We start from the raw sequence: 14,037 nt of genomic DNA, 5'->3' as shown, positions 1-14,037 counted from the left end.
TTTTGTCCCTTGGGATCCAACACGAATCCCTTTAAATACTTTGGATATTGCTGGCATGGGAAGGCACATCCCCATAATTGGTGTCTTTTAAAATCCAAGTTTCCATCTTGGATTGGGTTGGACGAGGCTTGGAATAACTTGGGATAGGGAAGGTGTCCCTGCCCATGGCAGGGGTTGGGATGGGATGGGATTTAAGGTCCCTTTCATCCCAAAAAACCCCTTTGACCCCTTTGGTGGCACCTCCAGCTTTTCCAGGTTCTGAGGAACAAGTTCCATCCTCTCTTCCCAGTTCTCCTCTCTTCCCAGGACATCAACAACTTCCCAACATTTCATCCAACTAAAACAAAAAATCAAAAATCAGATGGAAATAATGGAAATTTTTCCTGTTTTAATCTTTCTTTTTTAAAAGTATGTTTTCCTTTCCCAAACATACACAGAGGAAGATGATCCCAAGTATCCCACGGCCTTAAAAACAAGACAATCCTTGATCTGCTTCCTCCTCTCTTCTGCAAATACCATTTTCCCCAATTTTTTTCTGATCCTGTAGCACAGGGATTTGGGCTCCTCCCATTTTCAGCACCTAAATTCTAGTCAAGTTCCGATAAATCAAGTAAAAAAAAGAAGTATAAAAAGTTGCTCATACAAAAAAGAATTATACAACGTAAAAAATGGAGACAAACTATACAGAAAAGAGGGGAGAAGAAATTCCAGGGGGAAATTCCGAGCTGCCTGGAGTTCAGAGTGGTGTTCCCCTTCTTTGGAAATTTTAGGAAACAGAAGCATAGCTTAACAAGGACTGAATGTACAGGATATGCACAATAATTCCACATATACAGTGATTATCCAAAGGAATTTGTGGCAAGTTTAGGATCATTCTTCCCTGATCCATGAGAAATCCGATGCACCTCACGATTCTGGCAGTTCCATGTTTTTTGGAAGGGGATGAAAGTTTCCAGGGTGATTTTTCTCCCTGTTTTTCCCTGATGGAAACAAAAACCTTTCCCAAGTGATGAAAAAGACAAATTGGTTTTTTCCAGTGTTCGTGTCTTTCCCTGTGGGTGAAGCCCGGAATTCCGGGATCCACCTCTCCTGAAGGTCTTGGAAGTGGCTTCTATCTACACAAAATTCCATTCACGTTTCCCTGGAGGATCCTGCCTGAGTGGTGATGCCCTGAACCTCCCTGAATCCCAGCAGGATTCCAGAGGAGCAGAATGGTTGGATTGGGAAGCTCCCTCCCTCCTCCTCCTTCAGCTGGCTCAGCTCTGAGCCGAGAAACCTGAGGGAAGGAAAAAACACACCTGGATTATGGGATGTCCGGAAGTGCCTGCAAGACCCAAGTGGAGAAAGAAACTGAATTTAAAAATATTCAAGTTGAGAAATAAATGTATTAAACCCCCCGAGGCAGCACGAGGCTGTGGCGCAGAGTCTGGGAGGGAGAGCTCTCCACCTTTGCCAGCCAGGTTGTTTCCAGGGAGAATGAGCCATGGAATTAGGTTGGAAAAGCCCTCTAAGACCATCCAGTCCAACCATGCCCCCACTCCATCCCAAGGCCACCACCGCCCCACGTCCCCAGGAGCCACACGTCTGCTCGATCCCTCCAGGGTGGTGACTGTACCCAGCCCTTTCCATGAAGAAATTTTTCCCAATATCCAATCTAACCCTCCCCAGGCACAACCTGAGGAGTTTTGTCCCACGTTTCCTTTTGTCCTGAGTTAAGGAATTAAGATCAAAGTTTTGCTGTTGCAAAAAAACCCCCACATTTAATTTTTCAGGACAGTTGCCCTTGGCTGGCTGAGTCCATAAAATTATGGAATGGTTTGAGTTGGAAAGGACCTTAAAGGTCATTTAATTCCAACCCCTGCCATGGACAGGGATAATTCCCAGCTCCCTGAATAATTTGGATTTGCAGAAGGCGAACTGAACACAAGAGCTCCACAGAAAGGAGGGGGAGCTCCCTTGGGAAACCCATTCCCATAAGAGATGGAACCACCAAGTCATCCAGCAGGGAAGGTGTTAATCAACCATTCCTGAAATAAAGACCCAAGCAGCTCTTCTTGGGAATCCCAGGAACCAGTCTGGACACCCAGGTCATGCTGAGTGCTCTCCATCCTCAGGGCAAAACTATTCCTCATTTTGTATCCATTTCCGAAGGGAAGGATCAACCACCCCAAAACATCAAGTCACTGCTGAAAGCAGAAGGGACACAATTTTGACCTCCATAATAAACCACGCACTGGGGATTTGTAAATTCCCTGATGGGAATTCCCAAGTCCAGCTGAGCCAGGGATGGATTCAGTAACCAGGGAGCTGATACCTTGCAGCGTCTGCAGGATCTCGTAGGTCGCTTTTTCCCCGAGGCTTCTCTGCAAAGCCTCTGCAGATCCATTGCCCTGCTCCCTGTCTCTCCACTTCCTCAGCACCAGGAATTTCTGCATGTTCACGTCCTTCTCCATGGCCTGGATGTTCTCGATGTCCTTCATCTCCATCTGGAGACACTCGATGGCGACCTCCCTCCAGTGCCGGTCCAGGAGCTTGGCGATCGCCAGCAGCTGTTGGTCCGTTAAGCTTTTTGTGCCCGTTCCATCTGAAAAACATTGGATTTTCCCCAATATCCAACCCCAACCTTCTCTGCTGCAACCTGAGGCCGTTCCCTCTCCTCCTGTCCCTGTTCCCTGCAAGCAGAGCCCGACCCCCCCCGGCTGCCCCCTCCTGTCAGGGACTTGTGCAGAGCCACAAGGGCCCCCCTGAGCCTCCTTTGCTCCAGCCTGAGCCCCTTTCCCAGCTCCTTCAGCCGCTCCAGCCCCTTTCCCAACCCCATTCCCTTCCCTGCACATGCCCCAGCCCTTCCACGTCCTTGGGAGAGTCCCAAACCCGCCCCCAGGGCTGGAGGAGCCTCAGCAGTGCCAGCACAGGGGATGGGCACTGCCCTGGGTCTGTGGGCATTGCTGGGACCTCCTTGGCCACCCCTGGCTCATGTCCAGGCCCTGCCAACCACCAGCCCCAGCTCCTTTTCCAGCAGACACCTTTCCAGCTGCTCTCCCCCAAGCCTGGACCATTCCAGAGGGAAAAGTCTTTTAAAAAGTGAGCTGGGTTTCAACTCCCAGGACACAAAACAACCCCAACCAGGCTCTTCCCAAGGCCACAGCAAGGCCCCACCTGCAGTGCCACCAGTCTTCTGCTTTTTGCTGTGGAGCCCCTCTTCCTCCAGGATGCTGAGGGCTGGCTTCCGCTTCTTCACACCTGGGAAGGGATCAGAGGCGCTGTCACTTGTGTCACCTCTCCCCAGAGGCAGAGAGGGGCACAAGGAACAAACCACCCCAACCCCAAGTTCTCTGCAAAGTCACTCACTGGCTGTGCTCCTCCTCTGCTCGTTCTTGTTCTGGTCATAATGGATCCAATCCCCTGGGAAAGGTCACAGGAGACAAACGTGAGGGAGGAATTCCCAGTGCTGGGCCCCACCTCCAGGAATTCCCAGGCACAAAGCAAAGCTGTTGGGTGGATTCCAACCCCTGAGGTTTGACAGAATGAGATTTTTCCCCTTTTATTCAACGTGCTGCAGCAGGCCCAAATAGGCCAGAGAGATTGCAAATTATAATGCAAAATATGCCATTTCATATTATATGATACAGTTCTATGGATAATATATGGAATAATATGTTACAACACGGAATAATAGGCAGGGGGGTTGGAACTAAATGGTCTTTAAGGTCCCTTCCAAAAACAAACATTCCATGACCAGTAGCTCTACTGGGAGGAAAGGCTGGGAGAGCTGGGATTGTTCAGCCTGGAGAGGAGAAGCTGCAGGGTGACCTAACTGGAGCCTCCCAGTGCCTGAAGGAGCTACAGGAAAGATGGAAAGAGACAACTTACAAGGGATGGAGGGACAGGAGCCAGGGAATGGCTTCCCAGTGCCAGAGGGCAGGGCTGGATGGGAGATTGGGAAGGGATTGCTCCCTGGGAGGGTGGGCAGGCCCTGGCACAGGGTGCCCAGAGCAGCTGGGGCTGCCCCTGGATCCCTGGCAGTGCCCAAGGCCAGGCTGGACACTGGGGCTGGGAGCAGCCTGGGACAGTGGAAGGGGTCCCTGGGGGTGGAACTGGATGATCTTTAAGGTCTGTCCCATCCCAGACCACTCCCTGGTTCCCAAGGACTCACTCTCTCGGAGTTTGGCTTTCCAGACGGTCTCATCCGAGTCCTGCTCCACCAGGGACATGGTGAAGTCATCAGGCTTCTCCAAGTACACTTCAAAGTAACTCTTCAGCTTCAAGAGTGATCCATCAACAAATTCAATCTCCTACACAACAGAAATATGTCAAAAATAAATATTTCTCTAAGATAAACTAAAGAGAAGGCAACTGGCTGTTGGGACAGATCCGAGCCTAACTCCCATCTCCCAGAGTTTTGCTGTTGACTTCAGCATCAGGATTTCATCCCAAAATTTTAGGGCTCTAAGAGGCAAATGGCTCCTTTTTGTGCCACATTTCCAGGGCAGCTGCAATGCAGGAAGCAAGGGTGAGTGTAAGGGACTCACCTCAGGAGTTATTTCAGCTTCTGGCTCACAGATCAATCTGTACTTCTTTCCTTCCTGCAGTAATTTTTGGCACACGGCGGGCTTGTCAATTTTAACAAATTTCTTATTTGAGTGCTTCACAGCTTTTGAGATGTCCTAAAATTTAAAAAATACCACTTCAAGGTTAATATTTCAAGGTTACTCATTCCAGTAGATGAATTAACATTTAAAACCTGTGTTCATGTGGCTGCCTGGGCTGTTCTCTGGCCCCAGCTCTACAGCACAGCCACGACCCCAAACTTCCCAGAAAGCTGTGGAATAACCACACTCAAAAAGCATCACCAAACCTCTCCAGCTGTTGTGCCATGGGGGTGAAATGAGATAAGAGAGTTTGCAACCCCAATAAAAGGCAGGGTTTTGTCACTGTCCTCATTGTAATAGGGTAAATTCAAGTCCTGCTCCTGCCAGAGCTCCTGAATGACCCCACAAACCCAATTTCCTAATTATAACCCACTGCAGGGCAATGCAAGGAACTTTCTAGAGCTGTAATTTTATCCAGGGTTAGTTCCATGGCCTCTCTTTTCTCTGCAGACAGGCTCTGTTCTCCTCTGAGGTTATTGCCAACGTGGTCCTTGGCAGCAGGAAAGTTGGTGGCACCTGGATGAATTCATTGTCAGCTGCTTTCCCAAATTCCCAAATTTTCACTGGGGACTCTGCCACTGCCCTGGACAGCCTGTTCCAGTGCTTGACCAGCCTTTTCCTGAAGGAATTTTCACTAATGTCCAATCTAAACCTCCTCTGGTACAACTTGAGGCTGCTTCCTCTTGTCCTGTCGCTTATTCCTTGGGAGAAGAGACCAGGACAAAGAACGGAAATGGAGAAGCTGGAGAGAGACGATTTACACAGGATGGAGTGACAGAAAAAAGGGGGAATGGCCTCAGATTGAAAGACTGTAGGTCTAGATTGGATATTGGGAAGGAATCCTTCCCTGTGAGGGTGGGCAGGCCCTGGCACAGGGTGCCCAGAGCAGCTGTGGCTGCCCCTGGATCCCTGGCAGTGCCCAAGGCCAGGCTGGACATTGGGGCTGGGAGCAGCCTGGGACAGTGGGAGGTGTCCCTGTCCATGGCAGAAGGTAGAAAGAGATGGGATTTAAGGTCCATTCCCACACAAAGCACACCAGGATTCCCAACCCCACCCTCCCCAGGCCCAGCTCCCAGCCCGGGCCGTACCTTTATGAAGGAGTCGTTGTTGGTGGCCACGTAGACCCAGAAGGACAGGGAGGGGTGCTCATCGATGGCTTTGTAGAGGATGACGGCCCCGTGGTACTGCAGGGGCTGCTGGCTCTGGATCAGGGGTCCCACGGGGGACAGGGAGCTCACCACCCACTTGACGTGCGACGCCGAGAACTCGGCCGAGGGCTCGATGGCTGCGCCCCCGCTCTTGATGTGCAGCACCTTGAAGGCCACGCCAGCGCCGTGATCTGTGGGGGACATCCCGGAGCTCAGCACTTCCAGAGCATCCCCAGGCACCATCCCCAGCCCCTGGCCCCACACTCACCCCCCAGGCAGAGGCAGTGCGGGAACTGGATGGAGCTGAGCGCGCCGGGCGCGTCGCAGCGCACGTCGAACAGGGGCCCGCCCACGATCCAGGGCTTTTCCACCAGCTGGGCGTACTTGCTCCAGGATAACAGGGAATACGTGATCCTGGCGGCGCCTGTCACCTCGAAAATGAGCCCAGTGATGCTGCACTGGTAGGAGCCCTCTGCATCCAGCAGCGCCCTGCAAGGGACATCCGGCACTCGGCAAAAATACCGGGAGTTGCGGGGTAACGGAGCAGCTCCCTCCCGCTTCATCTCAGCGGCCACAGTGTGCTCCTCTCTCTGGGTCTGAGCCGTCACTGGGCTGGTAAAAACCACTGAGGGCCCACCCAGCCTATGCAAAACAGCTGGAAATGAGCATTTTGCATAAAACTTCCTGCACCGGGAGCTGCTCTCACGGGAAGGGCTCAGCGTCAGAGCCAACATTTTCCGTGGATAACAACAGCAGCCAGCGTGGAGAACAGCAAGGGATACATGGACATCCCACAGTGACAATTCCAAGGCAGACAGAGGGAGAACAGCGCTGCATCCAAGGGAAAATGCAGGGCTAAAGGGGAGGGTGAAGCAGGGCAAGACCCCTCACGTGCATCCAGGCTGAAACCAGCACATAACAAGGGGCTGGCTGTTAATTATTGCAGCAAGACAAGGCAGCATCCTGGAAAACCCTCCCAAGAGTTCTCTTGGGCCAGGATCTGGAGGCAGTACAGGCTCTAAACCGTGATTTTTAAGGGTTTGGGTGCACCTCCCAGTACAAATCCAGGTGCATTTGTGCAGACAGTGAGCTGTTCTCCCACTTCAACCAAAGACTGAAGCACCTTGGTCAGAACAACGTAAACTTAAACCCATTATATTCAAAAAATTCATACATAAATTGTCCTCCAGCAAGTCTCCTGGGGGTCACCTGCTCCTTCTGGTCCTGGAAACAGATTTTAAAAAAATTATCTTAAAAAAGGTGAGAAGAAATTAGGATTACAGATTGCAAATGATCTAATGCAAAAGAAGTGGGTGGCTTTTCCCTCACAAACCTACATTTTCACTCCTGCAGTGCTCACAGGGTGGCAAGCAGCTCCCTCCTGGTGGGAAAAGAGGAAGATGAGCTCAAGAGCAGCCAAGTAATTAAAGAGCTAGGAATAAAAAAGGCCTCAGGAGATCTGTTCCTACCTGACTCATTGCAGTGAGGTGGGGATTCCTTCTCCTCCTGTTCTTCCTCTAGGAAAAAGGAGTTTGGAGTAAACACCTCAGTCTCCAGAGGGTTTCTGCTCCCACACTCACCCAGGACAACCCCACAATTTCATTTGCTTAAATTCAGCAAATCCTAAGGAGAACATTCCTGAGAGTCCTTGCAGGCCTTGCACAGTCTGGGGGTGAAGCTGAACATCAGGATACAAATTTGCCAACAGCTCCTAAGTTGCCCAAACTGCTGGAAATTTTCAGAGGAGTTAAAGATTCATCCTCAGGATGAGCCTCATGGTGCCAAGGACAAAGTACAACCCCCGGCATGGAAACTGGGAACAGCATTCCCAGGGAACAACCACCACATTGTCTGCCATGTGTTTGTCCCTAAAACGATTTCAGAGTGCCTGGATTCTCCTGGCCGAATCCTACAGGACAGAATTCCACCAGAGCTGACACTTCAGGCCAAAGGTTGTGTCCTGAAGGGTGGATTTGGGAGCAGGGGAGTGGCAGAGCCGCCGTGCCAAGAGGCAGGATGAGCTGCTTCCCATCCCACCCTCCCTCCCAGGAAAAAGGGATCCTGGAGGCTGTCCCAGAGCTATCCTGGGACTCCAACACCCTCCTGGGCTGGGAGAGCCAGAGAAGGCCTTGCTGCAGCAAACAGCCTGGCAAACAGCAGCCAGCAGCTGGCTGCCTTCCCAAGCCCTGCTATCCCATCCCCGAGTTGCAGCAGGATTGGAACGGCACCAGGAACACTCCCTGCACGTGGAAGCTCGTGGCCTCCACCCCCCACTTCCTAGGGATGCTCTCCAGCAGCTCCTTTTCCCAGAAGATACAGAGGGGGTGGCTGGAAATCCTTCCTGCCATCCCACAGCACGCCTCGGGTGCCGTTCATCCGAGCTGGCTTCCTCCCGCTGAGCAAGGGCTACCAGGGACAACAAACCACACTCACCCAGCCTGCCTCCATGCCACTCCTCGGCATCTGGGGAGCAAAAACATCGGAATTGTTTAATTATCAGCATTACACAAAAGCACAATAAACTGCTGGCACACAACCCGTGGAAGTGCAAACCCACCAACAGCAAGCGCTTCCTTTCATTCTTTTCCTGTCCATCCTGTTTGGCCAGTTCTGTTGCCAACTTTTGAGGAAATGTATGGCCTCTTGGTGTTTGGACAACTGCTGTGGTGTAAAAATATCCATGGGCATTGTGTCTGCAACATCCATGGGTGTTGTGTCTGGGAGGCGAAAGCAGCACGAGCTGCTGCCCTTCGATCATTGATAGGAAATCCTTGGCTCCCAAAAGTTTTATTGGGAAAGCAATCAGAGTTAGCATTCCCTAATAACTGCGAGACTGTTCCCAGGAGAAGCAGCTGCTTTAAACTGAACAGCAGTTTTATAAAAGAGATTACAGATCAAACACAATGTTCTGCTCACCTGACTCCTCTTCCGAGCCGCTGCTGGAGCTGCCTTCGGAACTGGCCTCTCCTTAAAAACCACACCCCGTTAGGCACAGGTGGGATGGGAGCGCAGGGATCCATCCACAGGTTGGGATCCATCCACAGGTTGGGATCCATCAGGCCAGCCAGCAGGTTAGATAATGGGACAGAGCAGAAAAAACACTGAGGCAGAGAGAAGCATCAGAGCATCAAATCCCAGCTCCAGGGGAGACTTTGGGGTCACCCAGGCCCTTCTGAAGGGTCTTTAGAACATTTAATTTTCATGTTTTATGCATCCTGGGATTATTTTGGAGCTTCAGCCATGGCACATCCCAGTTAAATGATGGTTTTCCATGGCAGGTGGGAGCAGCCCTGGTGGGAGCTGTGTGTCCCACCAGGCGTGGCTCGTGCGGATGCACCAAATGTGGCTTTAATTAATTATTCTCACAAACGTCAGTTGAACAGAAACCAGCACTGGAAAGTCAAGCATGTGCTTTGGGATGTGGATGTGGGGGAATTTGGGATGCAGGACCAGCCACACCACCGCAGGAGCGAGGAAATCCCTGAGCCATGGTGTGCTCACCCTCCGGGTGCTCCTCGGCCGATCCCGATCCCGATCCCGATCCCTCCATGCCGTTGGGTGTCATCTCTGCCAGAGAAAAGCAGGGAATAAAAGCTGGAGAAGGCTCTCGTCAATTTTGTACTCAGAGAAAGGGAATAAACAACAAAAGAACAGGCATTTTAAAAACCAGCACAACCAACCAAAATAATCCATAAACTAAGGGTTTACACCAAGGTTTTTAAAGCCAGTTATAGAATTCCCATTCCCATTCCCAAGGAGGGGCATTTCCCAAAATCCCTGTACCTTTTTCATCCGAGGAGAGGGACTCTGCTCCGCTGGAAGACAAAAGCAGACACACGTGAGCAGCTGTGCCAGCCCTTTCCCACGCTTCCACAGGGGCAGCATTCCCCACTCCCAGCCCGCTGGCATCGCTCCCAGCCTCGGGAATCTGGGAGCTGACTTGGGATGGGGCTTGGTGAGTAAACATCCATCTCCTGCAGCATCACCCCAACCCTGGCTCTCTCCTGGCCCTTCTGAGGACACCTGGCTCTGCTGGACACAATTCCCACTGGCACAAGCTCCTGGTTCCAGCCCCCATTGCCGAGCCCTGGACTTCGTGCCAGGCGCCCATTGGATTTGGGTGCAATCCAACCATCTCCAGCCAGGCAGGAAACTTGGATAAACTCTGGCCTTCAGCTGTGGCAGACAACTCCAGCAGACCCATTTGTGGCAAATTCACACCAACCTCCAGCCTCCATCCACCCTGGAAAGGGGAAATCTGCTGGTTTTATCATTCACAGATCATGATCCTGTTCGGAAACCTTTTCCTGGAGCTCCACAGAGCTCCACAACATCTGTCAGGCAGATCCAGCAAAGAAAAGCTGCCCTGAGGACAGGAATGGCCCTGGGTGCAGTCACCATAAACCAGCAGGTGACATCCAGCTCTCCCACACTGTGGTGGCACCGGGAAATATTCCAGAACCTCCGCCCTGCCAAGGGGCAGCTGGAACAGCAGGCAGGGAAAAAGCACCCAGCCCGCTTTTTTTTTGGAGGTAGGTGAGGGTCACAGGGCCATCCCAGAGATGCTGAGGGATGCTGGGGATGGTGAAGCCAAGATGTGGGAGTTGCTCAGCTCAGGAGGCTGATTTCGGCCATCCTGGATGCTCCTGGAATGAGTGGGCACCACCACGGGGGTCAGAGCCTCGGGGCCACGCTGGGACACTCAGACACAAAACTGAAAAATAAATAAATAGATGGGAATGGCAGAGGCAGGAAAATCAATCCCTAACGAGTGAGGATTCCTGAGGAACTCAGGGAAGCGATGTCAGCTGGGGCGTCCTGGCAAAGCACAGCAAAGTGGCTGCACGGGGCTGGAGAAGTTTCTGGGTCAAGGGCAGGAAGAAGTGGGAAAGGTTTTTCCCCCACAAGGAATTACACAACAGTTTGCTCTTCCAAACTGTATCTTGTGAAAAAAAAAACAACACAAGAATTATTTATCTGGAGGATTTGGATGAAGTCTGGACCCTCTCCAGGGCCGGCAAGGGAGCCAAGCGATGTTTGAGCAACCCTGCAGCCCTTGCACCAAGTGCTGGCTTGCTAAACTGGGATCGCTTCCCTCCGCGCCGCCTCCAAACCCCTCGCAGCTGCATCTCCCTCCTCCCGCGCTGGCAAACAGCTCCGGCAGCGCACAGGCGCGGGGGGAGAAAGCACAAAAAGAGACAAAAAACCCACCCGGGCAAAGCCCCGGGCATTGTGCAGTTAATTAACTGCAGCCATTAACTGCGGCGGGCAACGGGCGCTGCCGAGCGGAGGAGCCTGGCGGGGCAGCGGTTCCCAGAGCGCGATAACGCGGGGAAGGAGATAAGCACGAGCCTCGCTGCCCGGGCTCGGGGCACCGGGGGGCACCGGGGGGCACCGGGGGGCACCGGGGGCGGTGCAGCGGGGCCGGGGGGTGCGGGGCCGGCGCTGCCTCGCCCGGTGCTTTGTCTGCAGCAGCGGGGGATGCGCGGCGCGGCGCGGCCGGCGGGGCCCGGAGCCCCCGCTGCAGGTGCACGGCCGGGCACGGGCACCCAAACTGCCCGGGGACGGGGGTTTGGGGACGGGAGGGAACCTCCGGGCTCGGTGCCCAGGAATGGGGGGTCGGGAGGGGGTGGAGGAGCAGAAGGATGCGGGGATGCAGGTGGGCTGGGGGATGGGAGGATGCGGGGGCGGGGCTGGGGGACAGCGGGAGGGCGCAGGGGGACAGCGGGACGGGCTGGGGGGCAGCGGGAGGGCGCAGGGGGTGCATGGGGAGAGCGGGAGGGGACGACAGCGGGGAGAGTGGCGGGGAACGCCGGGCAGCCCCGGGGGCGGCGGGGAGGCTGCAGGAGGATGGCGGGGGACAAGGGGAGCCCCGGCACCCCACGGCCGCTCACCTGTCGGGCTCCTGGGCCGGGCCGGACATCGCGGCCGATCCGCTCGGCGGCACCGCGCGGGAACAGCGCGTGGGGGCGGGGCCGCGCTCGGACCCGCCCCGGACACTCCCCCCCACCCCGGAGCTCCGGATCGGCCGCCGCTTTCTCGTCCCCCCCGCCTCGAACTCGAGGTGCTGTGGGTACATGACACTCCTGCACACACCCTCCCTCGGTACAGGTACAGATAGACACGGTGTGATTCGTAAATATATGGATGATGTTCATTTCTGGGCGCACTGGGTGTTATCTGTTGGGATATTAGTGTTCTATACACACAGGAGATCATTCTGGAATCCTGGAATGGTTTGGGTGGCAAGGGACCCTAAAGCTCATCTCGTTCCACCCCCTCCGGTGCCATGGGCAGGGACAATTTCCATGGATCAGGTTGCTCCAAGCCCTGTGCAACCTGGCCTTGGACACGCCAGGATCTGCCTCCTGCTGGCAGAGCTGCTTAGGGGAAAAAAAAAAAAAAAAGAAAAAGTTAAAATAAAAGAAAAAACCAGCCCCAAAACTGCAGCACATTCAGGGTTTTTTTTGTTTGTTTGTTTTAAACAAAAAGGGAATAAACGCTTCTCACCCAGAAGCATTTTGGTAGGGAAGGGCTCCTGGAGGATCTCAGCACCGCAATAAACCCCGGAGCCCCGGCAGTGAGGGGCACCCGCCTCCCCCCACCCCTGCAGGGCAGCCCAGCGTCCCTGCAAACCCTGGTGAGGGGAATTCCAGAGCTCCAGACAGGGAAACCCCCCCCTCACACCCCTTCTCGACCCTTACCCTGTCCCCCGACTCCTCCCAGACTGGAAACATCCAAAGTCACCTCGGTTTGTACCCAGAGAAACCCTTTGGAAAGGGGTGGGGTCAGATACCTGGTTTAAGGATATTTCTCTTATTCCAAGAGCTGATCCAGCCCAAATCCACATCTCAGCATCACCCCCGTCCCCCTATGCCGACCCCAGAGCAGCTCTGGGGTGCAGGTGGGCTCTGGGGTGCCCCTTTTTGTGCGTCTGCCCAGGGCCCAGAGCAGAAACAGAAATAAGCTCTATAAACAAACGTAAGGACTTGAGCAAACACAGGCTCAGAACGCTGCTCCAGGTGCCTTTCAAGCACTCAGCTCCCAGCTCCTGGAAATATTCTGGACTGGAAGCTGCCCCTTACCCCCAGTTGCAGATCCTTGGGGTCCCAGGCCACCAAACAGTTCTGGAAAATCCCCTATTCCCAAGAAAATCCATGTGCAGAGCTCACAGGAACGAGCTGTCATGGCTGGGCTGTAGAGGGAGTGTGTAAAACTGATGGAAACCCGACCTAATGAACCAGCTTTTAATGGGACACCCTGGAAAAGGGACCTAAAGGATGGGTTTGGGCAGAGATGGGAGTGCCACGGAAGGAAATCCCCTGTAAACAACACCCTGGCGTTGTCCAGGCACCGGCAAATGCAGCCTGGAACAAAGTGAAGGAAGTGGGAAAAGTTCATGGCACAGCGGCAGTTGAGAGTGCAAATAATTGCCCACGATGGAGAGTAAATAAGGAAAGGAAAGCAAGACAGGAGAGAAAGGAGAAGGGGAAGGTGGGGGTGATGCAGAGGGGGTCGGGAGGGTTTGTCTCTCCCAGCTCCATCCCTGGGATGCAGCTCAGAGCTTCCTAAGCATGGCCGAGCCATCATTTCCCAGCCGTAAATGTAAATATCCCGTGAACTGTCACAGCCCGAGGATCCACGAACTCCCCCGGGGCAGCCCCAGCCCAGCGCCTGTTGTTTGTGGAGCTGCGGCAGCTCAGCCCAAACCTCTCCAATTTAGAGTTTTCCTCTGAGGGTCTGATTCACCCCCCGGCAAAAACTGGCCCAGTTTGACATCAACAACCCTTCCCCAGTTTGACTGGAGTCACGAGGTGCTGAAGGGAGGTTGGACTCCGTTTCTGAAAGCATAAATCAGCTTTTTTTTCAAGGCCAGGGGCAGATTTAAGTCACAGCTTTGACGGCACTTTATAAACCAGGCCCTTCTGTGAAAGGGAAACTGGAGCTGCTGGTGGCACCCCGGGACAGGTCCTTGCAGGCAGCTCCGAGGGGATTTCCTGCTGCTCCCCTGGGGAGGGGTTGGAAAGCAGAGGCTGCGATGCCTCAGGTTGCCAGACATTCGTCACCTAAAAATCAGCCTCTGGATTGGAAAAATCACCCAGAGGTGCTTCCTACATCCTCCTACAGCCCCTCTGTTTTTGCAGGTCCATCTCCTGAGCACCACATCCATCCCAGTTTTAAAAATGGGGATAAATCATAGAAATCCAGAGCCTGAACCAAATTTGTGGAGGGTAGCAGGG

General features: G+C 53.6%; 1 protein-coding gene across 1 annotated transcript; it reads right to left on the bottom strand.

Annotated features, from left to right (window-relative positions):
- Window positions 1-368: 368 nt before the first annotated feature.
- Window positions 369-11,780, bottom strand: CARD8 (caspase recruitment domain family member 8). Its single transcript, XM_048314723.1, has 16 exons — window positions 11,692-11,780; window positions 9,581-9,612; window positions 9,299-9,364; window positions 8,714-8,764; window positions 8,231-8,260; window positions 7,267-7,314; window positions 7,135-7,178; window positions 6,972-7,021; window positions 6,066-6,286; window positions 5,738-5,988; window positions 4,530-4,664; window positions 4,154-4,292; window positions 3,349-3,402; window positions 3,157-3,240; window positions 2,315-2,584; window positions 369-1,276 (listed from the first exon to the last, which is right to left on the bottom strand). The coding sequence occupies exons 1-16, from the start codon at window positions 11,718-11,720 to the stop codon at window positions 1,257-1,259; spliced, it is 1,524 nt and encodes a 507-aa protein (XP_048170680.1). The 5' UTR covers window positions 11,721-11,780; the 3' UTR covers window positions 369-1,256.
- Window positions 11,781-14,037: the final 2,257 nt, after the last annotated feature.

Source organism: Corvus hawaiiensis, chromosome 10 (assembly GCF_020740725.1).
Source record: "Corvus hawaiiensis isolate bCorHaw1 chromosome 10, bCorHaw1.pri.cur, whole genome shotgun sequence".
Lineage (NCBI taxonomy): Eukaryota > Metazoa > Chordata > Aves > Passeriformes > Corvidae > Corvus > Corvus hawaiiensis.
Note: the sequence above shows the minus strand (reverse complement) of the source record. Positions and strands in the feature narration are given on the sequence as shown.

Excerpts from the sequence above, each read along its gene's own strand:
- CARD8 (XM_048314723.1), bottom strand. The coding sequence starts at position 11,720 with ATGTCCGGCCCGGCCCAGGAGCCCGACAG. Across the intron at positions 5,989-6,065 it reads GCACTGCCTCTGCCTGGGGG|ATCACGGCGCTGGCGTGGCC; the intron begins GTGAGTGTGGGG and ends TGTCCCCCACAG. Across the intron at positions 1,277-2,314 it reads GATCCTGCAGACGCTGCAAG|GTTTCTCGGCTCAGAGCTGA; the intron begins GTATCAGCTCCC and ends TCCTTCCCTCAG.